This window comes from Macaca nemestrina, chromosome 1 (assembly GCF_043159975.1).
Source record: "Macaca nemestrina isolate mMacNem1 chromosome 1, mMacNem.hap1, whole genome shotgun sequence".
NCBI lineage: Eukaryota > Metazoa > Chordata > Mammalia > Primates > Cercopithecidae > Macaca > Macaca nemestrina.
Window position 1 is genome coordinate 69643543 of NC_092125.1, and position 22034 is coordinate 69665576.

General features: G+C 49.0%; 1 protein-coding gene across 2 annotated transcripts; it reads right to left on the minus strand.

The window, feature by feature from the left end:
- Positions 1 to 4668: 4668 nt before the first annotated feature.
- Positions 4669 to 21691, minus strand: LOC105493571 (RD3 regulator of GUCY2D). 2 transcript variants are annotated; one of them, XM_011761307.3, is made up of 3 exons: positions 21451 to 21691; positions 8507 to 8813; positions 4669 to 6250 (listed from the first exon to the last, which is right to left on the minus strand). In XM_011761307.3, exons 2-3 carry the CDS (start codon positions 8800 to 8802, stop codon positions 5959 to 5961), a joined length of 588 nt encoding a protein of 195 aa, XP_011759609.1. In that variant the 5' UTR covers positions 8803 to 8813; positions 21451 to 21691; the 3' UTR covers positions 4669 to 5958. The 2 variants fall into 2 exon arrangements, with proteins under 2 accessions (XP_011759609.1, XP_070926980.1); XM_071070879.1 differs by lacking the exon at positions 21451 to 21691 and having other exon boundaries at positions 8507 to 8975.
- Between the last annotated feature and the right edge of the window lie 343 nt (positions 21692 to 22034).

Below are 22034 nucleotides of genomic sequence, written 5' to 3' on the forward strand. Positions count from 1 at the left end.
AGGTTTTTGACTACTGTGTGAGTGACATATCTTGAGTTACACAAACTGAAATGAGACATGAGCACCGTAGTGCCTCAAAGAATTTATAATGAATGATATAGATGTATCATAATTGCCTCAGTGTTCACTCACCTCTTCACTCTGCCTCTGTCCTAGATAAGCTCTCTATGTCGGTGTCCCTAGGCACCCATCTGTTAAGCGCATTTGTAAAGTACCTACTGTGTGCCCAGAATATGGGGACACAGAAGTAAAAGACCTGCTTCCTCCACTTAAGGATTTCACAAACTACTGGAGGCGGGGGAACAGCAAAGTGGAAGGAAGAAGCAATAGCAAAAGCATGTGCATTTACATCACTTTGTGATAAGTACAGTGATAGAGTATTTGGGGTCTGTTCCGAGAACACAGAAGGATCTATAATGTTGACAGCATGTGGAAGGAACTCTGGCTTCCAGTTCTAGGCAGCCATATGATGCCCAGTCTGAAACAAAACATAATGTACCTCAATCCCTGATCCAGATCGAGTGAGATAATATGAGTGAAAGCACTTTGTAAACTGTAAAGGGTCATTCAAATGTTAATAAAAGAGTTTCTTGATGACAAAGTCTTTTCTGTCCATAGCAATATTATTGGGCTGGCTTATTTGGATAAAGTACACATTTCCCGTGTTCCTTTTGCAGTTTGGAGCCTTTTTTTTTTTTTTTTTTTTCCTAGTGGTTTGATTTCTTTTCTACTAAGGAGAGGCTAACTTTAACTGTATCCCCCTTTGCCCTGGATTTGCCTATGGCCCTGACCAGGTGCCAGAAGTGGCTTCGAAGCAGTTAGCAGCAGTGCTCAGTTCACACAGAGAGAAACAACTTGTTACTGGAATGTAATTTTCCCTGAATCAAATCCTAGCTGAGATGGGAGACTGAGCTGGAAAACTTCCAAGTTTTACTGCAGAGCTTTAAGGATATTGTGTTTGTTCCAACAAGGGAATTGTAACTGGAATGCAATACAATAAAATGTTAAAGAAAACACTTCCCAACCTCTATTGGCTTGTGAACAGCTTTTACAGTTACATAAAAACTTGCACATTTTTAGAAACTTAAATTATTATTTTTACCTTGAATACGATAAAGAAATAATTTTTGTTTTTGTCTTTAGCACCTTAATATTATAATGCCAATTTGATGCAATATGTAATAATATTTGTAAAGGGAAACAGATGTCAATTTCCCCTTTTAACAAATGAGTCAAGGTAATAAATAAAAATAATTGTCTAAAAATAATTTGTCGGCTGGGCGCGGTGGCTCACGCCTGTAATCCCAGCACTTTGGGAGGCTGAGGTGGGTGGATCATGAGGTCAGGAGATCGAGACCATCCTGGCTAACATGGTGAAACCCTGTCTCTACTACATATACAAAAAATTTAGCCGGGCGTGATGGCAAGCGCCTGTAGTCCCAGCTACTTGGGAGGCTGAGGCAGGAGAATGGCGTGAACCCGGGAGATGGAGCTTGCAGTGAGCAGAGATCGTGCCACTGCACTCCAGCCTGGGTGACAGAGTAAGACTCCGTCTCAAAAATTAATACATACATACATACATACATAAAATAAAAATAATTTGTCTATGAATAAATTTTGAAGTAACATTGTGTTTTGTTGGGAGACCACATGAATATTAAGACATAGACTGAAATTTAACTATGTGATGAACAATGGCATCAAAAATAGGCAAACTTTTTAAATTATCTGCTATTGGAATTCTTAAGATTTCCCCTGAGTTATTTTGATAAATGTTAGTGTTTTGTTCCTAAATGGCAAGAAAAAGGGAGAAGGTTTTAGGTTGCTATTTGCAAGCAGGTCCTAGAAAAGAAAACATATGATGTGACAAGGATTTTCATCAAATGAAAAGTCAGATTATATATAATTGTCACTATCAACTTTTTTTTTTTTTTTTTTTTGAGACGGAGTCTGGCTGTATCACCCAGCTGGAGTGCAGTGGTGCCATCTCAGCTCACTGCAACCTCCACTTCCCGGGTTCTAGCGGTTCTCCTGCCTCAGCCTCCCGAGTAGCTGGAATTACAGACATGTGTTTTCATGCCTGGATAATTTTTGTATTTTTAGTAGAGATAGGGTTTCACCATATTGGCCAGGCTGGTCTCAAACTCCTGACTTCACATGATCTGCCCCCCATGGCCTCCCAAAGTGCTGGGATTACAGGCGTGAGCCACCGTGCCTGGCCCACTATCAATTTTTTTTTTTTTTTTTTTTTTTGAGACGGAGTCTTGCTCTGTTGTCCAGGCTGGACTGCAGTGGCCGGATCTCAGCTCACTGCAAGCTCCGCCTCCCGGGTTTACGCCATTCTCCTGCCTCAGCCTCCTGAGTAGCTGGGACTACAGGCGCCCGCCACCTCGCCCGGCTAGATTTTTGTATTTTTTTAGTAGAGACGGGGGTTTCACCGTGTTAGCCAGGATGGTCTCGATCTCCTGACCTCGTGATCCGCCCGTCTCGGCCTCCCAAAGTGCTGGGATTACAGGCTTGAGCCACCGCACCCGGCCCACTATCAATTTTTAACGTTACTTTTCAAAGTATGAAGGAATATTGGTTCCAACTGTGGAAGAATTTTAATCAAATAATATGACAAGGATCTGAGTAAAGAGTATCATTAGGCTAATTTGCAGAATTTTTATCATTTATGTTCAGTCATTAGCTTATTGCATGTTAACATGAGTGTTCCATAAGCACTCTATCTTTAAACAATGCTTCATTATGGAATTACATAATACTATATGACCACTGTAAAACAAGCTGCAAATAAAATGTAATAAAATAACAACAACAACAACAACAAAAATAAAACAAACTGCAACTTTCTTCTCAATGTATGGGGCTTGATTAGATCCTTGTTCAAAGGAATAAACGGCAAGAATCATTTCTTGGGAACAGGGAAATGTGAATATGGACAGGGCGTTAGGTAATATTAAAGAATTACTGTTAATTTTGTTAGGAGTGATAATGGTAGTATAGTTATACAGGAAGAAGTTCTTATTCCTATGCAGTGCATACTGAAGTATTCAGGGGTAAAGTGTCACAACATCTTGGGATTTATCTTAAAATACTCCACATACGAAAATAAAGAAAATATGGCCAAATGTTAGTAACTATTAAACTTTCATGATAGATATATGGGGCTTCTTAAACTTTTCCCTCTACATTTTTGTGTGTTTGAAGATTTTCATAGTTAAGTTAAAAAAAAAAAAATGTAGTCACAAAGTAGTACAAGCCTCCCTCCGATGCCCTCTAGTGGCTGGTGGTGTTGAGCTGGGTGCAAACAGGCTGGCTGCAGCAGTCTTGAACACACTCAACCTGTCCCCCCTCCAGAATACCGCCAGCCACTGATCAGATACTTACAAGGACACTCTCAAACTTTTTGTTCTTTTATTTGTGGTTATTGAGTTTTTAAAAATATAAATGGAAGCAGATCTCATTAGTCCCTTTAACAACCTGAATCCAGAGGAACAACTTCCGGACCCACATGAATTTGAGAGCCACCAGCTGGGATTGCCTGTAGTGGGACAACCAGTGTCTGAGGAGGCTGGTGGGTTCTGTCCACATGCCTGTGACTGGAAGGGAAGGTTTTCATTGGCAGCCAGTTACTTAAGCTTAAAAAAGAACACCACATTGAAAACGTAAGGTCTTCCTTCTCTTTGGGGAGAATAGGTACATGTGAGGTGATAGGGAAGGACAAAAATAGACATTCTCTTATCCAGCCTCCTTTGAATCTCTCTCCAGGTTAACCACTTCCTCTAAAACATTTGCTGACCCATATCCAGGGCACCGGGAAAGCCCACCGTGTGGAGGCCTTTTTCTAATTCTCCCCCAGCACTTTTGCCCCTACCAGCTGAGCAGTCTGCTTACCCAGGGTCACTTCTGCTTGTTCCAAAACTTTTATGCCAGTTGTTATTATTGTTATGATTAAAGTGCAAACCAAGAAAACGTAAGTGTAGAACTCCCACCAGACAAAACATATAGGTCACAGAAAAGCACAGCTTGGACCTACATCAAAAGTTTGTCGGCCAGGCACAGTGGCTCATGCCTGTAATCCCAGCACTTTGGAAGGCCACGGCGAGTGGATCACGAGGTCAGGAGTTTGAGACCAGCCTGGGCAACATAGTGAAACCCCATCTCTAATAAAAATACAAAAATTAGCTGGGCGTGGTGGCGGGCGCCTGTAGTCCCAGCTACTCAGGAGGCTGAGGCAGGAGAATCGCTTGAACCCGAGAGGCAGAGGTTGTGGTGAGCCGAGATCACGCCACTGCACTGCAGCCTGGGCAACAGAGTGAGACTCAGTCTCAAAAAAATAAATAAATAAATAAATAAAAATAAAAATAATTTGGCAATCGAATGAACTTTTTTATGTCTTCAGATAAAATATGTAAGATGTTTAAGATACCTATTTTAAGTGATTCTCACATCTACCAATTATATTAATAAGCCAATCAACTGTTTCTTCTTGATAGTGTTGGATCAGAGGTTTCCCACCATCCTATGATTCTCCGTCCAGATTCAAGTGAAAATCCAAAAAATCTTCAAAAGGGAAGTTCAAAACCAAATCATTCAAAAAAACTTTTTTTCCACTGAGGGAATACACAGATTTCTCCCCCCTCCCCCCCCCCCCCGTTGATTATATCTCCTCCTAGCATTTTATTTAGGCTACTATTAAGGTCCACTTGCATTTTCCGCATGTGCACTGGTAGTTGAGGGTAGACACTTTCCCCGCCCATCCCCCTCACACCCCACTTCAACCCCAGAGTGTGTGGGAAGGCCTCCTGGCCTTCCAGATTTTCCATGGGTGATCCACACATTGGGTAATCCACATACCCATCATCAAGGCCTAACTGTGTTAGAAAATGGAAGGACAATGAAGTCTGCAGGAAGCTCTTCTAGAACATTTCACTCAGCTGCCTCAAGGTCAGTCAGGGGTTTGGGCATCGCTTTCTGGAGAAAGCCAGAGAGCAGGTGTGACCAGCTGCAGAAAGGGGCACCCTGGAATTGAGAAGCCTGGGCTCTTTAGAGGAGCATCTAAAGACCTTGGAGCTTAGCCTCTGAAAGAAGCTGTTCCGGACTGGCCACAGACCATGTGATGACATTGTGGAGTGGGGTAATGAGTAACCTACCTCCACCCCTAGCTACACTTCTTGGAGAGCAGCTGAGATTCTCATCCCAGTGCCAAGGTAAGAGATGAATCAGGCCACAGGTAGGTAGAGATGTAGCCTTTGGATCTGTCCCTTCATAGCCCAGGGTTCCAAACTCAAGAACAGACACTATTTTTGCAGGAACAATCTCACTGTTCATGAGCAGCTGGCTGCAGTTAAAGGCAAAACAAGTGTCCCTGTCTGAGCCTCAAGTTCCACATTTACTAGCTGAAAAGAGTGGATCTAATTGTCTCTCTGGTCCCTTCCAGCTGTGCCTGCCCATAAGGCTGTGACCCGTCTGCAGTGGTGAGCTCAGCCAGTCACTAGCAAGAATGGATACCATCCAACAGGTCCCTTAGCACTGGGGATGGGGGTAGGGGAGGGGATGGGGGTAGGGGAGTGAATGGGACATCCCTGAAATTGGGGTGAGAATCTAGGTCTTGCAAAAAGGCAGGGCAACTGTCCCCTTTTAGACAGAAGCAGGAGATGAGGATGGGGCAATGGTCTGTCTTTCAAAACCTTGAATCTGCCAGTTAGGGAAGGGGCTACTCCCGCAGACTCGCGCAGGAGAGGGCGAAGGCGGTGCCGCTCTACGACCTGACTCGGCTTTGTGGCCAGAGGAGGAAGATGGAGCTTCATTTTACAGCAGCGTCTTGGGATGCGGCCGCCTCTTGGGTCTCCTCTTCAGGGCTAGGTGAGGAGGTTCCAGGGCCCGGCGCTCCAGTCAACGGCCTATCATTCCCCCTGCAGACGGCTCCGCTTCTGGGCAGGGGAGCGGCCGCGATCAGTTGGTTTTGGGCGCCCGGAATTCGGGCATGCTCCAGGACCGCAGTGGCGGCGGCGCGTCCCGCTCCACGTCCTCGGAGATGGTCCTGATGTCGCTGGCGAAGGGGGAGATGCGCGCGCGGGTCTTGAAGGTGGCCAGGCTGCCGCGGGGCCGCAGGCTCCACTGGCGCGTCAGCTTGTGGGCCTCCTCTTCCTGCTTCATCCTCTCCAGAACCTCCTGCAGCACCGAGCGGAAAATCTGGGACACCTCCTGCACCTCGGGCTCCTGCTCCGCCAGCAGCTGCCGGAACCTGGGCGGGAGGGGAGGGCTCTGGGGCCATTCATCCACAACAGCGGGCCTGGCACCCCGGGGCGTCTAACCCCGAGGGGCTGCCCGTGCATCCTCGTGGCCAGTTAGTCCACTCCACCCTGCTCCTGAAGCGAATCAGGAACCACCCCACGTTGCTACTGATTCAACTAATCCTGAGTTCAAATCTCAGCCCTGCCACCTCTGGCCTCCATTGGCCTTAGCCTCCTCGTCTGTAATCTGAGATGACAGCTGCCTTTTTGTGAGCTATAATGAACTAAGGTATGTTAAGATTCTGACACTTACCTAAGGTTGTTGATGATACAGCATTAAGGGGAGCCCTTTGCAGTGGCAGCCTTACTGATGGGAGGCCTTCTAGCTAGGCCGCTCCTGTCTCTTCTCCACCCCCTGGCCAGCATGATCTTTCTGAAACCTATATCTGATTATGTCACTGCCCCTGTGATATTCCTTCCAGGTGCGCTGTTTGCCATGCACAGGGGTCCCCTGACACTTCCCTGGAAGACTCTGCACATCAGCTGGGAAGAATCACTTGTGGCCCCAACATGTCCCAGGTTCTCCCAAGGCCCTGTGTGATTTCCCAAGCTGTTTACTCTGCCTAGGCTATCTGTGCTTAGAGCTCACGAGTTAATGCTGGCAAGTCTATTTAATACCAAGTTTCCTCCACCAGATTGAGAGTCAGGACTTCTCAGCAGTGACATGAGACCGGAAATGAGACAGGACAATCATGACCTGTGTGCACTCAGTCTTCCCCCTCACTTTTGAGGTTTCATTTGCCAGCCCAGGTGCCCTTTTCAGCAGCTCCACCCCATGACCCACCCCTGTCCCCAGGTGCTTCTGGAATAGATAGGCTTTGGGAGGCTTCTGCAGTCCAGATTCAGAAAGCTGGGGGAGGGTAAGGTTCTCCACCTGGAGGAAAAAAGGGGTGGGGTGGTAAAAGCTCTACAGAAACCAAGGAGTGTGGACGGGGCTGAAGAAGGTGAATGGGGCTGAAGGAGAGGAGTTTTTAAAGAGAATTTCAAAGAAAAAGGTGTACAATAAATGCATATGTTAGTTAAAGGGATGGGTGAGGGAAGATTTTGGGAGACTAACAGGAATTTTAAGATGTTTTATTGTGGATTTATATTCCTTTACAAAGAGAAATGTAGATAAAGAACTTGAGTTATTTTGAAATTACTCGATGCTTCTTTGAGAACAGCACTGATTCTTCTGAGACAGAACCATGTGGTCACAGCTTCGGTAGGATTACATTTAAATTCAAGGAACATAGTTGTACCCAAGCTCTAAATGTGCAGTGCCCCAGAATTCTGTCTGAACCCTTCCTACACACTTTCACACACACACACTCTCACACACACACACACACTCACACACACACTCTCACACACACACTCTCTCACACACACTCACACACACACACACACACTCACACACACTCTCACACACACTCACACACACACACTCTCACACACACTTTCATACACACACTCACACACTCACACACTCACACACACACTCACACTCACACACACTCTCACACACACTCACACACTCACACACACACACTCTCACACACTCACACACACTTTCATACACACACTCACACACTCACACACACTCTCACACTCTCACACACTCTCTCACACACACACTCACACACACTCTCACACACACTCATACACACTCTCACACACTCTCTCACACACTCTCATACACACACACACACTCTCATACACACACACTTTCTCACACACACTCTCATACACACTCACACACACACACACTCATACACACACACTCATCTGTGGGCAGACTAGCATGAAAGCTAACATAAGCTAGGATAATTAAGAATCTGATTTTGGAGAAATGTCTGGGAAAACTTCTCCAAGAAAGTAATATTGAAGGTAAACTGACGAAAGAAAAGAAGCCAGGTAAGTTAAAATCCAGGACAATAACAATCTGGGCAAGGAGAAGAGAAAACTCAAGGGTATTGTGTTCTCTTGAATCAAAACTCACACGCCTCCAGGAGCAGCCTTCTGCATCCTGCCTCCTGCTGGACCCCCAACCCTAGCCCAGCGTTTCATGGTCTCTTTCAGATTCCTTTTCCCCTCTTGCTCCTTCTAACAGGTAACTAGGTCATCCAGGCTCCCTGGCTCTAGTCCTGGTGGCTTCAGGCCCCTGCCACTGCAGCCACCTTTCCTGGAGCCTGCAGCCCAGCAGGGATCCCCATCCCAATGCTCACCTGAGGATGGCAGGCCCACAATAGGATGGGTGGATCTTAACGCAGACATCCTCCAGCTGCAGCCGCTCACTGGGGCTGAGGTCATAGGTGGGCCGGGGTGTGCTGGCCAGCCAGCTGTAGTCCACACCGGTGCAGACCTTCCTGACCGCAGTGCTGCGCTCCCGCTGCTGCCTCTCAGCCTCTCGCATCTGCCCGGTCAGCTCCATCATAAGTGTCTCCAGCACCATCTCAGCAGGGCTCCTGGAGGACAGTCGGGATGGGGCCTCGTTCCACCGAAGCCATGAGATGAGAGACATAGCCCCTGGCCCTGCTGAGACAGGACAGGTGTGCATCTTTCCTGGGCCCCTCTGTTAGGGTGGGGAACCTGGGAACCCAAGGGGGAGAGAGGAGAGCTGGGATCCAGCGGAGAAGACCTGCTCCGCCCTAACAGCTGAGTGGCCTCAAGTAGGTGGCTTAATTTCCCTGAGCAATCATTTCTAATTCTGTAAGACAAGATAGGGCTGTTGTGCCGGGCGCGGTGGCTCACGCCTATAATCCCAGCACTTTGGGAGGCTGAGGCCGGCGGATCACGAGGTCAGGAGGTCAAGACCATCCTGGCTAACACGGTGAACCCCATCTCTACTAAAAATACAAAAAATTAGCCAAGTGTGGTGGTGGGCACCTGTAGTCCCAGCTACCCTGGAGGCTGAGGCAGGAGAATGGCGTGAACCCGGGAGGCAGAGCTTGCAGTGAGCGGAGATCGTGCCACTGCACTCCAGCCTGGGCGACAGAGCAAGACTCCATTTCAAAAAAACAAAAACAAAAACAAAAATAAAAACAAAAAACATAGGGCTGTTGTGAGAAGCAGCTGTGAATAAACTTTGTACACTGTAGGCATCACATAAAAGTAAGAGACTCTTGTGGTTATGATCCTTAAAGCATCTCCAGGATTGTGCCCAGAGAAAGGGCCTCCTGAATCCCCACTAACTCCCAACAAAGCAAGAAACATATGGACTATGGCTGAGCACAAGCTTTCCCTATGATTTAAGGGGAACACATACACACACTCACACACTCACATACACACACACACACTCAGAACAGATACATCCTATGTCAGTGTACCAGGAAAACACCCTCAGTTTTTAAATGCCTCCAGCCTATTGACGAAAGACACAGAATTCTATGGGGTTGGCCAGCCGTGGTGGCTCACGCCTGTAATCCCAACACTTTGGGAGGTCAAGGCGGGAAGATCACCTGAGGTCAGGAGTTCAAGACAAGCCTGACCAACGTGAAGAAACCCTGTCTCTATTAAAAATACAAAATTAGCCAGGCATGGTGGCGCATGCCTGTAATCCCAGCTACTCGGGAGGCTGAGGCAGGAGAATTGCCTGAACCCAGGAGGCGGAGGTTGCAGTCAGCTGAGATCACGCCATTGCGCTCCAGCCTGGGCAACAAGAGCAAAACTCTGACTCAAAAAAAAAAAAAAAAGAACTGTATGGGATTAACATTAACCTGAAAAAAACCAACTTACCCACCATTCATTCATTCAGCATTAATCAAGTACTGTGTACACATCTGTGGAGGGACATAAACACGAAAGGATGCCAGGATCCTGCTCTCCAGGAAAGGCAATATTTATTGAGTAAATGCTGCAACATCAATGGAGAGAGGGAACTCTGCTGGTGAAGCACAGAGTCAGCACTGATGTGGGAGGGGAAGGAGTGACCCTAGACAGTGAAAGGGGCCAGAGTGGGCTGAGAAGTGAGTGCGAGCTTCAGACATGTGGGCTGATGGAGAAGGGGTCCCAGGTGGAGACAGGATCCGGCCATAGAACAAGGTGAGACAGCTGGAGGTATGACAGCAGTGAGCCTAACTCATCATGGAGCCCCCACATGGGCCTGATCAATACAAGTTTGGTGAAGAACAGACCGAGTAGATGAATGAATGAGTGAATGAATGAATGGGTGAATGAGCTACTCCATGACCTGTCAGATGTAGTCTGTGATTCTGACCACAGTGAAGGGAAATGACATTCCCGAGCTAAAGCCTGAAGTGGGTCTTCAAGGTGCCCCACTTCCCCTTTCTGCACTTTTCTCTCTCCAAGAAGTTCCCCCTTCCATGCACCAATGATCCCATTTCTGCTTAGACCCTCCATATGCAGAGAAAAGAGGTCAGATGAACTCAGTCTCAACATCATGGTGGTGAGGGAGGTGACACCTCCCTAGGACACTTGCATTTTTAGGCCACCTGTTGTGGGAAGTTAGGGACCCCAAATGGAGGGACCAGCTGAAGCCACGGCAGAAGAACATAAATTGTGAAGATTTCATGGACATTTATTAGTTCCCCAAATTAATACTTTTATAATTTCTTACACCTATCTTTACGGTAATCTCTGAACATAATTTGTGAAGATTTCATGGACACATCACTTCCCCAATCAATACCCTTGTGTTTCCTATGCCTATCTTTACTTTAGTCTCTTAACGCCGTCATCTTTTTTTTCTTTTTTCTTTTTTTTTTTTTTTTTGAGACGGAGTCTCGCTCTGTCGCCCAGGCTGGAGTGCAGTGGTCGGATCTCAGCTCACTGTAAGCTCCGCCTACCGGGTTCACGCCATTCTCCTGCCTCAGCCTCCCGAGTAGCTGGGACTACAGGCACCCGCCACCTCGCCCGGCTAGTTTTTTGTATTTTTTAGTAGAGACGGGGTTTCACCGTGTTAGCCAGGATGGTCTCGATCTCCTGACCTCGTGATCCGCCCGTCTCGGCCTCCCAAAGTGCTGGGATTACAGGCTTGAGCCACCGCGCCCGGCCAATCCCGTCATTTTAAGCTGAGGAGGATGAATGTCGCCTCAGGACCCTGTGATTGTATCAACTGCACAAATTGTTTGTAGAGCATATGTGTTTGAACAATATGAAATCTGGACATCTTAAAAAAAGAACAGGATAACAGCGATGTTCAGGGAACAAGAGAGGTAACTTTGGACTGGCCACAGGTGAGCCGAATGGAACAGAGCTATATTTCTCCTCTTTCATAAGCAAATAGGAGAAATATCGCTGAATTCGTTTTCTCAGCAAGAAACATCCCTGAGAAAGAGAATGGGCCCTGAGGGCAGGCCTATAGACGGCCCCTTTTAAGGCATCCCATCTTTTATGGTCGAAGCCGAAGGGATGAAATAAGCCCCGGTCTCCTGTAGCGCTCCCAGGCTTATTAGGACGAGGAAAATTCTTGCCTAATAAATTGTGGTCAGACAGGTTACCTGCTCTCAAACCCTGTTTCCTGATAAGATGTTATCAATGACAATGAGTGCCCGGAACTTCATTAGCAATTTTAATTTCACCTCATCCAGTGGTCATGTGATCTCGCCCTGCCTCCATTTGCTTTGTGATATTTTATTACCTTGTGAAGTATGTGATCTCTGTGACCCACACCCTATTTGTGCACTCCCTCCCCTTTTGAAAATCGCTGATAAAAATTTGCTGGTTTTGCCGCGCAAGGAACATCACTGATCCTGCCGACATGTGATGTCTCCCCCCAACACCCAGCTTTAAATTTCTCTCTTTTGTGCTCTTTCCCTTTATTTCTCAACCCAGCCGAGACACTTAGGAAATAGAAAAGAACCCACGTTAAACATCGGGAGCGGGTTCTCCCGATAGCCACCCTCCCACCACCCTGCACCCCAGTGCTTAATCCAGAGAAATGAATTGTTAAGGTAAATAATCAGACCAAAGGAGAATATTATGATGGGGTAGCAGCAGCCTTCTGGAAGGCCACACCTAAATCCCTACTTAAGATGGAGATTTGAATGACCAACTCCTTTAGCAACCAATAGAATTAAGAAATCTGAAAACAGGCCAGGCGATGCCTGATGCCTGTAATCCCAGCACTTTGGGAGGCAGAGGAGGGTGGATAACTTGAAGCCAGGAGTTCAAGAACATCCTGGCCAACACGGTGAAACCCTGTCTCTACTAAAAATACAAAAATTATCTGGGCATGGTGGCACACGCCTGTAGTCCCAGCTACTCAGGAGGCTGAGGCAGGAGAATCGTTTGAACTGGGGAGGCGGAGGTTTCGGTGAGCCGAGATGGCGCCACTGCATTCCAGCCTGGGTGACAGAGCGACTCCAACTCAAAAAAAAAAAAAAAAAAACAAATCTGAAAACTTTCATTCTCCACTCAACCTAAGCCTATCACCAATGGAGGCTTCAGATTACACAGCTGACCCCTTCCTGGGAGGGTGGGACGAAAGGACGAACCATTAGACCCTACTCCTGGGGTCAGTAGTAGCTACTTAAGAGTACTTCTTAGCTCTTACCTGCTGTATGTGCCCAGAATAAAGAGGTTAGGCAGTACTGTGTGTACTGGGGGTACTGGGGAGTGGGAGTGCAGGAGTGGAGGTGTTATGGCCAGAGAGCCAGGAGCATCAGGAGCCTCGCCTAAGGCTAAAGGATTCCATCAGTTCAGGCACAAAGACTGCAAATGTAACTGAATGTATCACTTTCCCTGGAGGGTTTGTGTTTTTCAAAGTGTATGGGTTAGGTTGATGCTTAGCACCAAAAGAGTGAATGGTGTAGCTGCTGAAGAGTACTACAAGCATGCGGAGTCACTCATTCCTGCAAGGGCTACTGAATGTGCTAGGCTATTGCACAGCTCCATGCCTTTGTCATATTCCTCCCTCTGCCTGAAATGCCTGCCCATTCTCATGGAGACCAGGTCTAGGGTCTCCTCAGAAGGTTTTCTTGACCTTCCCACCTCCCAGGTAGATGTGGCCACTCTCTACCTTGTCCCCTAATGCACTCTGCACAGGTGTTTTTCAGAGCTCAGGAGCACTTTACGGAACATGACTGCCTACCTCCCCTGACCCCGGGTGTGGTATGTAGGGGGCCTGTGCCTTATTCCCCTTTCCATCCCTGGCGCTGGACACATAGTCAGTAGGCACTTAATAAATAGCAAACAAATGAATGAATGAGTGCCAGAACAAAGGAAGGAATAAATGATGGAGAAGCTGTAACAGCTGAATCAAGGAACAAGCCCCACAGACCTGACCTGAACTGACCCTGAACAAGAAGGCATTTTTCAAAGCTTCTTAGGGAGCTTTTTTTCTTCTTAATCTGAGTTTGCGTTTGAGCGGAAAGAAGATTGCAAGAGAGTGGCTTGGCAATAGAGGGTTCTCCTGTGGCCGGGAGAAATGTGAGTGAAGAAATGGGAGACACTGAAGATAACTTTTGCCTCCAGGGCAAATAGACCTCAGAATATCCATGCCATGGCCACATAAGCTAACAAACTATTAAATAAAGCATGTTCCATTTCCTTCCTTGTCAACCACACCTTCCTAACAATGTGGAGGAGGAGATTCAGACAGCATTCTTGGACTCCTCAGAGTTTTCTGGCACATGGAGGTGGGTTGGGACAGCTCCCGGCCCTCAGCCAGCCTCCCTCTCTTCCCCGCTCCGTTTCATCCCACATGGTAAGGGGCGTTGCAAACACGTGTGGGGACACCCCAGCTTTCACCTCCAAGACCCAGCCACACCCCCGCAACCAGCCACCTCTTTGCCACCCTCTGACTTAGGGTTTCTCACTGGCAGTGCCATCTGCCCTGCTCAGTGGCCCCTTCTGTGGGGAAGTAGGTGGGCGACTGTCTGGCAGGGAATTCTGATTTCGGTCTCTAAGCCTGATCTCGAAGGGAAGTGCCCACAGGGTGGCATGTCTACTGGACCCCCAGACGCCTCACCTCGAGGCAGAGTAAGGCCAGAAGCAAGCCCAAGTACATTCTGGGGTGCAGCCTGTATGGGGTCCTGCTTTGCTGGGCTTAAGTCTCCCGACCTGAGCTGGCCGCTAGAAAAGGTGCTTTGTCACCCGCCTCTCCCAACTCCAGATGGCAGGAGCTGAGTGGGATGATCCCACCTGAGTCCTGAATTTTGTGGGCTCTGAGCCTCTTTGGCCAAGGTGAAGGTGAAACTAGGCCTCATAAAACTTAGAAACTAGGCCTCATATAGAAAAAATTAACACCAGGTGGCTCTGGATAGGGTCCCACCCTGCCTCGATAAGGACCCACCCTGATAGGGTCCCACCCTGCCAATTCCGGGAAACAACCTCATGGGGTCCCACCCTGCCAATTCCGGGGGTCCCACCCTGCCTCGAAGTTCCCGGAATCAACAACTCCAGGAAAAAAACCTCATAAGGTCCTGCTCTAACCAATTAGCATAAGACACCTTGCTCAGGCCATAGCTAGACCCAATCATTTTGCGCCTTAAGCTTTGTTTGAATTTTGCGCCATAAGCTGTGTTTGAACTTGTGTTTGCCTATATAAACAGCCTGTAACAAGCAGTCGGGGTCCCAGGGCCAACTTAGAGCTTGGGACCCTAGCGCGCTAGTAATAAAACTCTCTGCTGTGAATCTCGTGTCGGTGATCCTTCGCGGCGACCCCTGCCCAGGAGGGAATCGACAGTTCGGTTCCAACAAAGGGTCTCACAGGGGAGGAGGGTGTTCTGAGTCACCTCCTTCCCGTCCCCTCACTCCCCGCAACTCTGGCCAGGACTGGAAGCTTTGGCAGAGACAAGATTTCTGCTGGTGCTATTTCTGTCCCTGGTGCCAGCTGCTCCCCCAGAAGGCTCTTCAGTGGGTCCGATTAAGTTCTTAAGGGCAAAGGAGGGAGGGAGAGAGAGAGAGGAAGAACAGAGACAGAGAGGCAGGTGGGCAGGCTAGACAGACTCCAGAGGGTGCCGCCTTATCCCAGGGTATGCCCAGAACCTGAACCTCGGCTGAGACTGGGAAGGACGTGGTGCCTGGGGGAGGTCTGTTAAACAATAGCAAGAGCAACCTTCGCTAAGTATCTGGCACAATTTGCTACACCGCCTGGCTCCAGATTCACCACTGTGGCAGAGCCAACTCCTCAGTGTAAGCCCCGAGGCCCCCACACTTGGCTCACCACCTGGTGAGTGGCAGTGCCATGGTGTCCTCAGAGTCTTCCTGTGATGAATGGTTCCTACTCAGTCAATGGCACTTATAACCAGCCTCAACCACACTAACACTGATTGAATCCTTGTTTTAAAAAATTAGGATGGGCCAGGCACGATGTCTCATGCCCGTAATCCCAGCACTTTGGGAAGTTTGAGTTCAGGAGTTCGAGACCAGCCTGGGCAACATGGTGAAACTCCATCTCTACCAAAAATATAAAAAAATTAGCCAGGTGACGTGGCACGCGCCTGTAGTCCCAACTACTCGGGAGGCTGAGGTGGGAGGATAACTTGAGCCTGGGAGGTAGTGGTTGCAGTGAGTTGAGATCGCGCCACTGCACTTCAGCCTGAGTGACAGAATGAGACCCCCATCTCAAAAAAAAAAAAAAAAAAAAAAAGGAGGAGACACCCTTTATCAAGTTAGGAAAGATCCCCTTCTTTATATTTAAAAGAAAAAAATGCTGGGTGTGGTGGCTCACACCTATAATCCCAGCACTTTGGGAGGCCAAGGTGGGTGGATCACCTCAGGTCAGGAGTTTGAGACCAGCCTGGGCAACACAGTGAAACCCCACCTCTACTAAAAATACAAAAATTAGCCGGGGGCGGTGGTGGGCACCTGTAATCCCAGCTACTCAGGAGGCTGAGGAGGAAGAATTGCTTGAACCTGGGAGGCAGAGGTTGCAGTGAGCCAAGATCGCACCACTGCATTCCAGCCTGGGTGACAGAGAGTGACTCCGACTCAAACAAAAAAAAATTAGGATAGCTGAGGAAATTTGAATATGAGCTGGATGTTAGAAAATGATCCATGGGGCCAGGCACGGTGGCTCACGCCTGTAATCCCAGCCCTTTAGGGGGCCGAGGCGGGTGGATCACCAGTGGTCAGGAGTTCCAGACCAGCCTGGCCAACATGGTGAAACCCCGTCTCTACTAATAATACAAAAATCAGCCAGGCGTGATGGTGCACGCCTGTAATCCTGGCTACTTGGGAGGCTGAAGCAGGAGAATGGCTTGAACCCAGGAGGCCAAGGTTGCCTTGAGCCCAGAGTGCAGCATTGCACTCCAGCCTGGGTGACAAGAGCGAAACTCTGTCTCCAAAAAAAGAAAAAAAAAAAACAAAAAAAAACGATCTGTGGAATACTGGCCAATAGCTCAATCTTAGGAGGTGTTGAAGTGTTTACGAGTGTCTACAATATCTTAGATTCAAATAGTTCAGAAAACGTTACATAAATATGTATACACACACCCCATAAACAGGGTGTTGGGGCTCAGAAACTAATATCCCAAGATATGGCATTGCATATGCTGAGCTGAAGAAGTCTCCTGGTCTCTCTGGCCCTCCCCATGGCCACTGTCTCTTCCAAAGCCCTTTGTCTGCCTAAGATCCAGATCCACCAAAGGGAACAATGTTTTTTTTCTTCCCTTAAGACTGAGAACGAGCCCCCACCTGAACAGACCTTCTCACAGGATAATGTACAAGTTCATTTTTGATCCCTTCCCCATTCATTCTCCCTAGTAATCCTCTCACCAGAACTGCTGTTCTCCCCCTCCCATAACTCGCTTTGCCAGGGTGGTAGGTATATACGCTTCGGAACCCCAGTGTGGGGTGAGCAGTGCCTCTGTGATTCTCCCCATGTATGCATTCGTGATAAATGTGTACGCCTTTTCTCCAATTAATCAGCCTTTCTTGAGGTGATTTTTAAGTGAACCTTCATAGGGCCAAGCCCTTGGCCCCTACAAGGGCAAATATGGCAAAATATTAGCAATTGTTGTATCTGGGGAATATTGATGGATATTTATTGCATATTTCTGCATGTTTATGCATATTCACAGTTTAAAAGTTGGAAAAACTCTACCTCAAAATTCACTTGTTCAGGAAGCCTTCCTGATTCACTCTACCTGACGGCCTGCGTTGTTCCTAGGGACTCCTGCTTGCAGTTCCTATTCTGCTCATTTCTGCTGCTGTGCCTTTCTCCACCCACCAGCCTGGGCATTGAGGCCTTGCACAGTGGCGTGTGCGGGGAGGGCCTAGGGCCTGGAGACTGAAGCGCAGGGCTGAGTTCTCATCTGGTCACTCGCTCAGCAAACACAGGGGGAGTGTGTGACCTGCCTGTCACTGTGCTAGGTGCTGGGACTCCCTCAAGGAGTGTACACTCAAGAGAGGGAGGAAAACAAGCAGACAGGCAATTGCGATGCCGCGAAAGGCACAGCTCTCCTGAATGGAAGGGGACTCCTAGGCCTCAGCTGTATAATTAGCGCGGGGTGTGCCCAGGAAGTACCCGCCCACTATTCTCTGCATAATCGCTACAGCTCATTAACCAGTGAGGCCTTGGTTTCTGCATTTATAATACGGTGTTCAGACGCCAGCTCAGCCCACTCCACAGGGTTCCTCTGAGACTCGGGTGGGAGACAATATATGAAAACATTTGGTAAACTATAAAAATCCTGTGCAGTGATCAGGGGTTGTAATTCTTATGACACAATCAGGTGGCTAAAAAGTTCACCTGGAGGCCGTGTGCGGTGCCTCACGACTGTAATCCCAGCACTTTGGGAGGCTGAGGCAGGCAGATCACTTGAGGCCAGGAATTTGAGACCAGCCTGGCCAATATGGTGAAACCCCATCTCTACTAAAAATACAAAAATTAGCCAGGTGTGGCAGCGGGTGCCTGTAATCCAGCTACTCAGGAGGCTGAGGCATGAGAATTGCTTGAACCTGGGAGGTGGAGGCTGCAGTGAGCCAAGATGTTGCCACTGCACTCCAGCCTAGGCGACAAAACAAGACTCTGTCAAAAAAAAAAAAAAAAAAAACAAACCCCACCTGTAAAGAGGTCTTGAAGGCTCTGTAGAGAGCAAACAGATGACCAAATCCAATGACGACACAAAACGAGAAGAAAAGAAATGAAAGCCAGCTAGGAGCATGGGCTGGACTCTGCTTGTTAAGACCCCTATCCACCTTGGGGTCCTCGGTAAGAATCTTTGGGCTGCGTTTCCCTCCTTTGTCTGGGAGCCAGCGTGGGGACAGAGTTGCTGCTGTTCATTGACACATACAGGCCTTCTGTTCCCTCTCCCCATATTCCTGGGGCCTGGGGTCCAGTACCCTCCCCACTCTCACCCCCACTCACCACCTCCACTGCTTTTGACCTCAGATGCATGCTGGGCGGCCTGGCTGCACCCCCACTCCGCCTCTGCTTGATCACCAGCTCAGGTGGAGCAGGCTGGGCTTGGGGAGACAGCGCAGCCTTCAGCAGAGAAAACCTGAATTCAGTTCCTACGCCCTTCCCCTCCCGCATAGCTACCTGTGTCCAAGTCACCTTCATGGCCCCAAGCCTCAGTTTCCCCAATCTATAAGGGAATAATAAAGGTACCTACTTCAAGTTACTGTGAAAATCAAATGAGGTCATGTCTGTGTAAATGTTTTATTTTTATAAACTAACAATGAGCTGGTTCACCTAGATCAGTGGCTACCATTGTCGCTTAGTACAGATTCTTACCCTGGGGTCCTAGGGAAAATTCAGAGATTTATGAACTTGGGTGGGGAAAAAAGTCATCTTTATTTTTGCTAACCTTTGGCTGAAATGTGGTATTTCCTTTAGTTATGAATGAGGGCCATGGACCACAGTAGTATCAGTAGCCCCGTGGCTTTATCTCCAGCAGAAATCACAGATTTTTCACAAAACGCTTTAAAGTTGTTATTCTTGAATTATTATTAAGTATGCTCATCGCTGCTATGAAATTGTGGCATTTATTAGACTTGCTACTAGGTTTTATAATCTCACATGTTGATGGGGAAGCACACAGGTTACTGTATCACAGATCGTTTTTTCTTTCTTTTTGATGGCTGCGTTTCAGTAGAGCTCATTTCCTTTGTAACCCAGTGAATTTGCTTTTATGCATGTAGAAGCATTTTTCTGAGAATGTGTCCACAGGCTTCACAGACTCCCAAAGTGGGCACAAAAAGTAAAGGATCTCCTGGCTTGGTGCAAGCTTGACCTCAGCTTTGTTCCTGGCCTTCCCCATCCCTGGCTTCTGGTCACCATGCTGGGAGAACTGAGCCTCCCTGTTTCAAGAGAAGGCCCAGGTGGTGCGGCCTCCGGTTTACAGAGCAGAGCAGATGATAGGGAAGCCCTCGCATGTTCTGTCTCTGCCTTCTGCGTCACTCACCCACGCCCGTTATCTTCCATTCTCTGATCTTCTCTTTCCTCTTTCCTTTCCCCTTCATTACCTCTTCCACCCCCACACTCTCAGAGCCTTCCTTTCAGCCTATTTTTGAACGTCCCTGAGAATAGCGTCTTTTCTGTGGCTCCCTGGGAGGTGCCACTACCAGCTGTGGCTCGTTAGCTGTGCTGGAAGAACTCTCCCGTTGTGCCTCAAGGGCAAGAGGAGTCTCTGGTTCCAGTTGGCACTCGGAGGGGGACCAGGGATGTCTCAATGGTGGGAACAATGGGGAGTGTGACCTTGGAGCTGGAAGCAGGGCTCTGACCCCCTGCAGGAGGGATCAGAGTGCCCTCACTTCTAGTGAGAACTGACGCCCTGCGCTGGCCCCAGTCAAACAGTGAGGGCGAGCAGACCTTGCCCAGGAAGGCTAATTTCTCAATACAAAGGGAGCCATGGCCAGGGGACCTGGCCCGGGTCCTCTGCCTTGGAAGCTGAGCTGGGCATCTGCAGGCCAGGGCGAGGGGCTGCCCTGTGTGACCCACCAGGCCCGGGCATGGAGCAGCACCTGAGTCAGGCTGTCCCAGAGCACCGGCTGTTTCACTGCACGGGTAGCCTGGCTCTGCTGATGCCTGACCCTCAGTCTGGGCAGAGACTTCTCAGTGGAGGCAGAGAGCAGGTGCTTCTCTGGCGAATCTTCCTCCCAGCCCTGTGTTTGATAAAGCCCAAGTCCAACTTTACAGATTGCAAATTGACCTTATTTCTCTTTGGCATCATAGAAAAATAACCTGTAATCCACTAAGCCAGGTATGAGCGGGCCTGACCTGTGGATCCTCTGCCCACCTGACAGACATCTGCTTGTTTGTCAGGAACCCCTCAAGATACAACTCCTCCCAGCAGCCAGCCCCTCACTGCCGCCCACCCATGCAGCACTGATCCCAGTCACCAGGGCCTGGCACAAGGGCCCATCACCACAGCATCTAGCAGACACGTTTCTCATGTTTTTGGTTGTATTTATCTCTCCCCGACCTAGCTATGAACTCTGCAAGGGCGAGAGGTATGTGGGTTGAATCTGCTGCACATGGTAGCACTTGATAAGCGGTTCCTGAATGAATGAGTGAATGGCAGCCAGTCCTCCCCATTCTGAGGCAGAGGTGCAGCCAGGAGAGGGCATGTACACAGGTCTGACTGACCACAGTGGGAGAGGACTGACCCTCCTCCCTCAGTTGCAGCTGGACTTTCCTTCTAGGCCTGATCTTCTCCCTGGTGCCCCACCCTGCACCAATCTGCCTGGGCCTGCTCTCCTGGGCATGTTATCGGGGATGCACAGACTGTTCCATGGTCAAGGGGACTGAGACACATCCATCACCCTCGTGCCCTGGGTGCTGCTGCATCCCTAGAGCCTGACTCTGTGCCCTGGACTTGGTAGGTGCTTGAATCACAGTTTGCAAACTGATGCAAGAGCCTCTGATTTGGGTTTCACTTTCCTTCCCCCTGCCTGCGTCCATTCTATAAAGGCAGAAGGGAACCTGCTGGAGCTGGGTCCTCCCCGAGAGGCTTGCAGTTCCAGAACAGGCGGAAGTGATGGCTTCCACAGGTTTACAAAACAAGGAGCAGGTTATAGCCCCGAGGATGCGGTAGGAACCTCATCGGTTCCAACTCCTGTGGAACTGATGAGGACTAAAGGGGCCTCACTGTGGCCATCTGGGTCCTGGAGGTGGGCAGCTTTCTAGGCTCCCCAGCCTGCCACACCCCCTGAGGCCACCCAACCCAGCTCCAAACCTCGGCCCTAACTTCCAAAGGTGCAGCTGTGCCAGGGTGCGGGTGGGGAAGACTGTCTCCTGGGGAGACCTCCGTCTTACCTCTGAGGTCAGCCTCTGCTCAGGTGCAGCGTTGCAGCAGGGGGCCTGCGTTCTGCTTCCCAGTCTAGGAGAAGAGAGTGTCTAGATATTTTCAGGAGAAAAAAAGAAAGTTGAGCAGCCACAGCAGGGCTTCTCTGCTGCTGCTGACTGGACTTAGGATTTTGCTTCTCTTTGGGTCTCTGAGAAGTTTTACCAAGAGAAGAGACAGGAGGAGAGATCCAGCCTGGGCTGTTGTTTGCGGTGTGTGTGTATGTGTGTGTGTGTGTGTGTGTGTGTGTGTCCCGCGAGGCTGGAGCCACAGCTTCCCTGATGAACCATGGAGGCGGGCCAGCTCCTGAGCTGTGGTTGCCCTGGAGACCCACCTAAGCCTCTTTGCCTGGAGCAGCATTATCTGTAGAGGGAGTGGCTGATCCGGACACAAAAGCCTGAGGTGACCCAGGCCCAGGCGGTGAGGGAGCACTTGTGTCCAGATGGCATTCTGGCCCCTTCCTCCTCCAGCCGGTGCTCAGTGTGGCACAAACTGGGCAAGACCATGCTCACCCAACCCTCTGCTGAGCCCTGGTGTACCTGCTGCTGGCAGATGT